Consider the following 11187-nt stretch of genomic DNA (forward strand, 5'->3'; position numbering starts at 1 on the left):
TTGGAAGTACCAGAATTTGAAAGGAATGCAATGGGAGCTGTGCTTCTAATTGTTGTTTAAAATACTGCACAGAATTCTTAAGTCTCTTCTTCACAGAATTCTAGTCTTTTAGGGAGCTTCTGATATCACTAAAACACTGCTTTCCAGGAAAAAAAAAAAAAACAAAAAAACAAAACAAAACAAAACAACAACAACAAAAAAAAAAAATTGGACCTGAATCTTGTCATTCCTTAATCACCCCCAAGTTCAAAAAATGGCCCATAAATACTATTTCCACTACAAAACATTTATTCATTTCATTTCTTGGATAAATTCAAACTTCACCATTCTGTCAGTCAGTGAAATTAAATTAATAAAGTTTAATAATGCCTTTCTCACAGCGGAAAGACTTCAAACTCAAAGAAAAACAACCCAAACACAGTATCTTTTTTTCACTTTCCTTTTTACATCTCTCAATTCTCATTTTTCCTCTTGACAGAACCCCCACCTTGATTTTTTTTTGCCTTCCTTTCTTTTGATAAAGAGAGTTGTTAGAAAGACTTCAACTTTGTTTTAAGCAGTGTATGGTACAGCTTCACTTCTTTAAGAAGTTCCTGCTTTCCTGCTCCTCTCTCCTTAGCATTAGTATTGTCTATATATTCTAGTTCCATAGCTGCTGTCTTTCATTTAGGATTTGTAAACTCCCTGTGTGCAGTAAACATCTCATTTTTAAGCTCTCTCTTCATGCCTGTACTCATATTTTACCGAGGGATTTCTGGTGGTGTTTTTTCTTCCCTTCTTTCTTTCTTTCTTTTTTTTTTTTTTTCTGGCTTATGCAGTCTGAACTAGAAGTTTTCCATGTTATAGAAACCGAGTAAGAAAAATCTTAGAAACACGGCATCAAGTGTGGAGGTACTTATTTAGTAGTCCTTTCAGTTTCTTGGTACTTACCTGCTTAGTAGACTTCCTAGAAGCTAATGGTAAAATTTATGCTTTCTCCTTAGAAATGTGTAGAAATGCTGTAAACTTATAGAGAATATTTGCGGTAAAAATTACTTATTATCATCAGCAAAATGCTGAACCCAAGTTACCTTAGAAATCACAACTGCTGCCAAAATTTTAGAAATAAAGCTGTCTCTTCTGTGAGTCACATCTGGTTATATAACCACATGAATGTTAGTGGGCAAATATTTTGTCCAATAAAAGATAGTGAGATGATTCCATACTATTAATATTTTTGTGCTCAGAAAATGAAGGCATAAAATGGTTGAGAAAGGGATCTACAGTTCTGAAGTAGTTAAAATTTACCAGACTTTGATACCTAGTAGAAAAGCATGAATATTGTTTTGAACATCCTTTCAACATATTTTTCCATGCAGATACCTCTGTAGACCTCACCAGAATACAAAATATGCCACAGAAGAAAAGCTGTCAGTTAACCACACATTAAAGCATAGCATATATTTACATGGTCAGAGGACAACATTAGTTAGAAACTAATTAAACCTATGTTATAGGCTGAAAGAATGCAAAATCCTCTGTCTGGAAACCCATCTTAGAAAGACATCTTAGAATAGAATGATACCTAGGCAAAGAAATGTGCAGAGAGGTGGGATAATTTAGCAGTGACGGAAATCTATATGAATTTGAAGTTCTTTAATAACTTCCAAACAAGAGTTCACTCATATCCTGAGAACTTATGGTGCTGGTAGATAAAGCTCATAATCTTAATATTGTGTCATATCCAAATTTTTTGTCTGACATTGAAGGTTTCTTTTAAATAATCAGTAAGAAAAATCACTGTCTTAGAAATTAATAAATCAATACAGTACTCTTCATTCTATTTTAAACATTCTTTAGTATACTGAACTTTACTTGGTGTCCTATATGTGAAAATACACAGCACAATGGAACTTGTTCATATGCAGACTTAGATACTAAAACCTACTTTTCTGTGTATGGTAAATGGATGGTGCTGATAGGATACATTTTATCCACATGAGAGAAAGTATTTGACTACAGATTCGAGAGTTTTGGCTGTTTTTTCCCAGTTCTGTCACTAGCCTGTTAGTTGATATTGAGAATGTCATTTTGAATCTATATACACACATTCTCCTATCTGCAGAAATAATAATCATGATATATACCATCCTTGTATAATGTTTATGTATCTCCTGATGAAAGGATGACAGCATCATTATGTTTAACTGTTAGGAAGGGGCCTCCTCCGCATTTGTGAACTGGATAAACTATTTGGAAGCTGCGATGTCAACAAAGGAGTAGTGTTACAGATCTGTGTTACAGATACACAGGTACAGCCATGCAAACAACAAAGTATTTGCAGTATGGTGACAAAACCAAGGGATGTGTCAAATGGTTGAATAATTAGTTCACAAAATAAAGATAATTGGTGACAATGTAGGTCTAACTCTCATTCTTTCAGAATTTTTTAAATTCACTAATTTATTTTTTCTTAACGGGTTTTTTTTTTAAGAGAAACCAGGTTAAAAAAAAAAAGACAAAATCCATTCTGAGACATTGACTTACATGTAAATTAGATACCCACTTGAAACCTTGGAACCATTAGACCCACTACAAGGATTTCTGTCATATGATATGAGTAAATAATAACAAATTTAGCTTTCCGTTGCTGTGGGGTATTTGTCAAGTAGCTTCAAAAATATTTTTCAAGTCATTGCACAGAAAGACCCAGTAATGAATGTTGGGCTACTAGAAACTGTTGCACTGGATGGCAGAGATGTGTCTATGGATCTTTCTTTCCATGTTTTTTTCCTTCTAATTTGTCTCTTTTTCGTTCTTGACTTTTCCACACTTGTGTTTCCTCACCCTTTCCTTTACTATGAACAATTCTAGTTTCTGCTCCTCCAACTTCTTATTCCAGGATAAGCTTGCTTTTCCATCCGCTTTTAGGCTTCCTTTCCACAGTGGCCATTGAGTTTTGTGTTTGTTTCCACAGATCCTTGTCTGGTTACCTTTTTCCTCTCTCTCTCTATACAGCTATTCCTTGCCAGTATTCCTCAGACTCATCATCTCCTAGTTTAAATCTCCTCCAAATCTGGCCAGATTTAGTCTACTATTTGGGCAGATCTTGAGTCTAGAGTCTTAATCTACTTATTCCTGTATACTTTTTTATCATCACCTGTATTTTCACTTCTTTTAATTATGTAAATTCTGAGAGTTATAGCCAGTCTAGTGCCCCTTAATCCATCTTCCTTATTCTTACTCAGTTCCCTGTTGCCAATTCACAACTTTTTTCTTCCCTGTGTTTTCTCTCTGTGCTCAGTGTTAGTCTATTTGTCAAGTCATTCTAGTCTCTTGTGCCAGCTATGCCAGGGTATTGTCTGCCAAGTTAGCCTTTGTTTCTCTCACCTTAACTCCAAGTCAGTCTCATTTCTCTCTCAGGTTTTAATTCCAACCCTCTGCCTCGTCTCTCAGTCTCCTTCAAGTAGGAGCTTTGGTTCTTATCCTTTCCATGGTTCCTGTAGCTAGGCTCCATCTGCCACAGAGAGCATGAAGCAAGCAGGCTTTTAAGTTCCCTGACCTAGCGTGATCTTCAACATTATTTTTAGGAATAGTCTTTTTTAACTCCATGTAACATCATGGTAAAGCACATTTCCATGCTGACTGATATTTTAGGGAATATAGCCAAAAAAATCAAGAACATCTCCTCTGATCATGTAGAAACTTCAATTTGTATATACTTGATCCAAATTTGGACAGATCCTAAAAGCAAGGGCTCTGTTACTTGGCGGACTTCAAGTCCCCTCTGCAAAGGGCAACATAAATATTTCACATATTTTCTTAGAAGTGACCGACCTTTCGTAAAACTTTGGCCAAAGGCAGATACTTAGTATGTAAAATTTCATCCTAAGTGGTCAAAACTGGGGAAATAGATAAGGAGCTGAAAAATAAAATAAATATTGGGCTTTAAGAACTAATGGTGCTAAAAGTCCGGTTTGTAGTTAGGAAAGTGTTATATATTACAGGAACACATTTGGAGCGTTATGTTTATTATGTTTATTTTAAGAGTGTAGAATGACTATTAATAAATGTTTATAATTTAGTCTTGATAAATGCTTATCTATCTGAATTCTTTCATTTGACTGAGTCACATTTTAGAGTTCAGATTATCCAAGTATGTAATTGTCAACATGATCTGGTTGGAACAGCATGAATGTTTGATAAACAAAGATATTTAATCTCAGTGTTTCTATAAAATTTTAAGATTAGTCTCTAGTCCTACCAACTTGAAATCAAGGAGATTTACAGAAAAAAAATCATTATTTGCTTACAAAAAAAATTAATTAATCATGACTATGTTTTATCTTCAAATCTCCATATGTAAAGGAGCTATATCTTCACATATTATGTGGGATTTCGTATAAGGCGCTCCTGAGGCTTCTCAATGCTATTCAAATATAAGTGTGAAACAGAAAGAATTAATGTAAAATTGCAATACAGTAAATATGTTTTTGTTTTGATGTAAACAATGCAACTAAAAGAAAATTTTGATCCCACTTCACTATTGCCATAAGTAACAATATTAAAAAGTAACTTTTCTGAGATTGTAGCGTTTACCTTTTTCACAGATCTGCTGAACCTCGCTTCTTTCCAGAGCTTAAATTGATGTAAACGCTTTGCTGCTAAGGATTCGTTCTGGTCACTTTCATTAAAATGTTGAAGTTTTTTCTCCATGCCTTCTTATGCTGTATTTGCTCTTAAGTAATACAATATGGTAAGGACTTTGAAATAAATTATATCTCCAGACACACAATGTTAGGTGGATCGATAAATGCCCTATGACGTCTACTATACATCATAGAATTTCTATCATAACCTGTTTAACAAAGCTTTTCTTCTCGGACACCAAGAATTTCATTCAAAGCATTTTACATATTGCATTACTTATCAAAACAGAGGATATGTAAACCTTGACATTTGTTAAAAGACCCAGGCTTTAACCAAAAAAAGACCAGAACAAATCAATAGCAGAAAACAGATTAAACAACAGAAAAGTGACTGCTTAGAAATAGAAGCATGTTAACTTAACCCAAGACAAGCTTTCAGCACATGCTCCAAAGAAATGGTTATTTGATATATACAGGCACCTGAAAAGCTCTCAGACTATACTGGAGATTCGTATAGTCAAATATCACAATTAAAGGAAAGTACAGTAAATAACTGTTACAGCCTGTCTTCCAAAGCCTAGTTTGGGATAGGAGAAGTCAAATTGCTTTTCTTGGCTAAGATTTTGTTCCCATATGAGTGGGTATTAGAATAACTGTACATCATGTTAGATTATACTTAGTACACTTGCCAGGTTCTATTTAATTCTAGTACCAGTAATGGTAAAAATGATTCTTGTTATTATTATGGTTGTGAAAAATATCGGTACTTTATAGAGTAAAACCAATGTAATAGTTCTAATTTATATTTGTAAAGATACTTATATATGGGCTTGAAACAATGTGAATCTTTCTGTTGTTGCCTTTGGGTAAGGCTTGCTACAAATATGCCCATGGAAAGTAACGTGAAAAGAAAGTATTAAGATCATGCTTACAATTATTTATGAATCACAAATACACATGTGCATACCTATGTGTGTATATATGCATACCAGTGAAAGATATGCCTTACAGATCTCTCTATATTTATAGCAAAATGTTACTTTGAATGTCACCTTTTATTTTACCAACCAAAAAAGTTATAATAATAATAATTTTATTCAGTCGTCTATGCTAATATGTGAGCCATTCATTTGCAAGACACGTTGCAGTTTAAGGAAAAATGGAGTTACTGCAAATCCGAGCTCGAAGTAAAAACTGTTCACGACATTAGTAATGCTGTAAGAGAAAGCTATAAGCTCTCTCAAAAAACACTACTGAGGTGTAAAGTAAGAGTTTCAAATAAAGTACACCCTGAAGAACAGTTAAAGGATCTCAGAGGTTTTTAATATTTTCATAATACCTAAATACCTTGCAGCACTTCAGGTGCACGCTTGGCAGAACACTTAAAATGCAAAATGTTTTCATTTGCTATCAATCATTGCTTTTTGGTGAATCTTTGCTTTATTTTTATGTACAATGAACTAAGTATCCTTCACACTTTTTATTATTTTCTCCCCTTTTCATAAAATAAAAAAAATTCATGAAGTGATGAAATCGCACAACTTCCCCTGAGCAGGTATAAATGTGTTTATGTCCAAGTAAAAGTAAAGCACAATAAATATAAGTAAAGACAACAAGTATAAGTGAAACAGGTATAATAAGGATTCAGTTACCCATTCATTTTTATATGTTTGTTGTTTGGTTGTTTGGTTGTTTGTTTAGAAAAACAAGGCTGTATTTTTAAGGAACATTTCTAGGTTCAGTCTCTTAATTCAAAGTGTCATCCCTTGTCATCCCTTACAAGACTCTCTTGTCTTCCCTCATCCCCTTGATCTAGACAAAATTCTAACCATTTGGTAATGGAGCTATCTTTATTGAATATTTCTGAAGGAAAGAATTGCCTGTTTGAATAAAGTAGAATCAGAAAACTTGTTGTAAACACAGGTATTGACAACAAAATAAGTGAGTTTTAGTTTTAATTTGTATGTAATATTTTTAGTTCTTGCAAGACTCTACCTAGATGCTTACTTTATAGTTACATGCAAAGCTGCTCTTACACCCCAAGAGTGTTCATATGTAGATTTTCACTGAAATAGCAAAAGACATGAATTAAAAATAAGTACAGTCATTTGTGGGCACATGTATGATAAATCATAGAAGTCCTATATTTGCAATGCATTCCATTCCTATATTTTCATTTTTCTTTCTGTTTGTTCTTGCATTGAACTCCAGCAGAAAGAACTGCAATAATAATATTTCTCATATTTGACTAATACCTTAATTGTAAATGAGATGTTTCTTTGCTTTATGTCACTTTTTTTTCAATCACAATTAACATTTAAGCCACTAGCAGTCTGTAAGTATAATGTCTGAGAATTAGGTATAATACGAATATGATTAACCAAACTTCACTATGCTTATATACTGATCTGACTTATATCTGTGTTTGAGAATTTTTCTTCAGGGAATAGGCTGTTGGATCTCCATGCCAATTCTGCCTTTCATCACTCCAGTTAGACCAATGCTGATAATAATACCCGTCTGTTAGTACTATTTAGTAGATATCAAAAGTGCTTTATCAGAAGAGCAAGCATAATTATACCCATTTCAAAGATGGGAGCATAGGAAATGCAAAGGAAGGGATTTGCAGTGATTTACAATAAACCTGTCTTGTTGCTATTTCATTCTAAATTAGTTGATCATTCCCTACAATGGTTTTCTTTTATTTGACTGAAAGTGCTGAGAACTGTGTGAAGGATGGAAAGAAAGAATAGAGAGTAGTCTATGCTTTGGTTCAGTTTGTCTATATAGTACTATGTAATAAAGTTCAAAGCAAGCCCTAGGAAGTCTAACCAGCACTTCAGACTAGATAAAGAAAAAGAGAGCTGTGACTATCAGACTTTGGGATAGCCTCTGAGTTGTTAAACTTGCTTTCAAGGGAGCAGAGGTTTTACACCTTTAGAGTATCTGGGATTTTGTGAAAATACCTTTGGCCTAAGAAAGTTATCCTGCTCTATTACTGAGGGTCTACAAATCCTGAGCGGTGATTCTTACAAACATCCAAAACGCTGTTTTGCCAGACAGCTTATATGCACTCAAGATTAATAAGTTATTACATTTTACTCACAAAATATTTGACTATGCTACCCTCTAAACAATGTATAAATCAGTTACAATTAAAAATAGAAAACAATAAATTTTTGAACTTTTGACTCTGAAGTTTAGACAAGCACAATTCATGCTATGATGGATGTGGCTGTTATTCTGCCAAAATAAAAGGATATATTAGTAATTTATGAAGACTTTTCACAAGTTTCTTGTAGCAAATTACAGCAAGTCTTTGGGGATTTTTTTATGGAATAATGATATACGTTTCATAGTATTGGAAGGGCAATATGATTCCTTCCAATGAAGTACATACAATTATAAGTGGAAAGCCAGAAAACCTACATTTACAGATTTCTGAAATCCATCATGAAAATAATAGTTATCAGTACAGACAGGTTCATAAACAAGTGAGGTTGTTAGTCCAGAAATAATCCAAATTAGGCAATTGGGTTGTGGTTGACTTCCTCTTTTGCTACACTGACTTTATCACTTTTAAACCAATTTTCAAGTTCATTATTGGTGGCTTTATTCTGGCATTTGTATTTATTCTGTTTTAAAAATAACATAATAAAAATATTTGTTTTGTCAAAATACAGAAATACATAGCTGGTACGTCTAGTTTACCTTTAGCATTGTTGCAGCCTTGAAGATGAGCGCATAGGAAAGTCAGGCTCAAGCATAAATTGGCCCCAAACTTGTTTTCCAGTCTAAACATGCAATAGCTATTTCCTTTTTTTTAACAAAGAACACATTAAACACATTACAGTCTTAAATCTTTTTGTTGTTTAACAATGTTTGCAACTTCAGAAAACATCTCTTTAAATTAAAGAAGGAATGCAATTTTAAAAATATTATTACCATGTTAGATCTATTTTGAAGTTTCGCTAATTAACCACTTAATTTACTAATTTGAGGGTTTCAGCCTTCAAGTGAATACATTATGGTTCCCAGTCAAAAGAATTAATGGAAAGTTTACTGCCTGATTAAATAACTTTATTCTTTGCTCTTTAACAAAAGCCATTCTGCACTAGAGATATCTACTACCATTTGAAGTGTTAAATAAAAGGATCCAAAGGCAAGGAAACTGGGAATCCTCTAAAGGCAAAACATCAGTATTTTAAACCTTTATCAGGTTGACCTAGAGTAAGTTATATATTTAAAAGAAAACAAAAACAATTGGCTGTATCTGTTGAGCCACAAGAAAACAGAGATGGTGTCAAAAATACATGAAAGCTCTTGACTGCAAAAAGAGAGAATTGTTTAGTAAGATACATTTGCAATAATTTAAAACTCAATAAAATAGGGAACTGTAGGCTGGGAAAACTTCCTGACATTTAGATCTAGCAGACTACAGAAAAGCATCCATGAAAAAACAAAGAAGTTGTTGCTGTCTGAAATTCATAGCTATGTTGCATGTATTAGTAGACAGACTTATATTCATCGATACGATTTAAGTTTGGGGTTTTTTAATTTTTTGGGACTATTTATTGTGAGAAATTTAATTTTGCTATTAAAAGTACTAAAAAGTTAAAATATCAAAAATATATATGTAGTCACCTTTTCCTTTGATAGATAGAAAAAAGATGTTTGTACAATTTTTATTTGGTAAGGTAGCATGCTAATTTAATATATATATAAATATATATATAAAGCCTGCTGTACTGTGAACATCATATCATTCTCTTGCAAAGTTTGAACTGTCTCGCACAAATGTTTTCTTCCTTGTAGATGTCTAAGAAAGATATTTCCACCTGTAAAGTGTCGGTTTGTGTAAAATAAAGATCATACCTTTGGTCAGGTCTACTGGTTATTTTATTTAAGTACTTGTCTTAAGTATTTTGTAGAAACTATTGTCTTAATTACTTAAGTGTCTGCATGCATGACAATAAAAGGGATTATTTCATGTCTTTCTATGTGTACTTAAACTTTCTGTGTTGCAGTTTGTCATCAAAGTTTAAGTATTCCCTGCTTTTTTTAAAAAAATCTCTCTCTTATTTGGCCTAATGTGAAGAAACAGTAACTTGTTAATTAGATATATCTTCTGAACTAGTTCTCCATCCACTTCAAGGATGAACGACATTACTAATTTCTGTGTAAAAAGCACTGCATATCTATATGTGTTTAAAATATGTTCAAAATGGACAGGTAGTAGCACTTTTAAAAATATGATAATTTTGTGTAGTAATTTTACTGTATATTTTGACAAGGAGTTTGTTTTTTAAAAAGTACTACCTTGTGAAAATACTCATATTACTTTTAAAACAGTGAGCAATACATAATTGTAAAAGTTGTATGCTATCGAATTAGAGATATTAATGTATACTGTTATTTTTAAAAGAATACGATGCAGAGAAATTTAGGGAGTTTTGTTTGTTTGTTTGTTAATTCCACGTGTCTGTTTATTGTTTAGAAAAGAATATATCTACTCCAGAAAAATCATGTTTGGGTCCATCTCATAAAGAACGGATATCATTTCGAGACCATCCAGTGCAGCTCAGCGGAGGATGGGGAGCAGGCAAAAAAAGGCAAAGGCTTAAAAATATTAACTGAATATTGGTGGAGATAATTTAACTAGTTGATTTAATCAAATATGGAGAGCATATGAAGAGCTGTTTCTTTTTAAGCCTATGAATATCCATTCTGGGATTCTCATTTATTACCAATATAAACAGTTTCAGTTAACGACATTTGACTTATTTTATTATACATGGTTACAGTGGTTTGGGGTGGGGTTTTTTTTGGTATTTTATACCTGTCAGTAAGTTATCATAGTTTGTGTTTTCAATTGCTTATATGTTCATGTCGTGTAGAATGCAGAACTGATTAACTCTATAAGGATTGTTGTACGGTGAACAAGTTTAGGCTTGCTTATAAGAACTGGTTGAGATGTGCAAATGTAATAATGGTTCACGCTCATGTGATGTATGTCACATATCAAAACACTGAATTCTCATTTTCTCACAAATAAAATACATGCTTGCAAACTGTGTTGTGAGCTATAACAGACAGCAATGCCATTCCTAAAGAAGCCTGTTTAGAATATTTTACTGAAGCAGCAAAAATTCCCAGCAACATACAAATGGTGGGGATGCACTTACTGTTTTTTAGTAATACGAGAAGTCCTCTAGAGCTTTCATCCTGAATTATGGTCATAATATGATAAAGCAACCTGTTATAGTTTTATACTTTCAAGGACTTCTAACATATTCCTAGAGGGCTGAAGAAAAAAATAAATTTATTAAATTCTCATTTTGTTCTGGGGTAATTTAACATTACATGTACATGACAGTGTAAACCCAGCTTTATTTGTTCATGTAGCCAGGCTCCTCCAAACCCATGTGTAAAAGTTTTGTGGTGCAAAGAGATCTAGAGAAAGAGAAGAAATACTATTCCAACTATTCATGGGTATCTAACTCATTACTTCTAGCAAACGCTTTGTCCATCAATGTACAGGACAGAAAATGTTCCTTGA

General features: G+C 33.0%; 1 protein-coding gene across 1 annotated transcript in view; it reads left to right on the plus strand.

The window, feature by feature from the left end:
- LRRIQ1 (leucine rich repeats and IQ motif containing 1) overlaps positions 1-10265 on the plus strand; it is a 110028-nt gene extending 99763 nt beyond the window's left edge. Inside the window, exon 27 of the mRNA XM_074574473.1 lies at positions 10126-10265. Within this exon, the coding sequence (XP_074430574.1) occupies positions 10126-10265 (140 nt within the window). The remainder of the gene's footprint in view (positions 1-10125) is intronic.
- The last annotated feature ends 922 nt before the right edge of the window (positions 10266-11187 follow it).

This window comes from Larus michahellis, chromosome 1 (genome assembly GCF_964199755.1).
Source record: "Larus michahellis chromosome 1, bLarMic1.1, whole genome shotgun sequence".
Classification (NCBI taxonomy): domain Eukaryota; kingdom Metazoa; phylum Chordata; class Aves; order Charadriiformes; family Laridae; genus Larus; species Larus michahellis.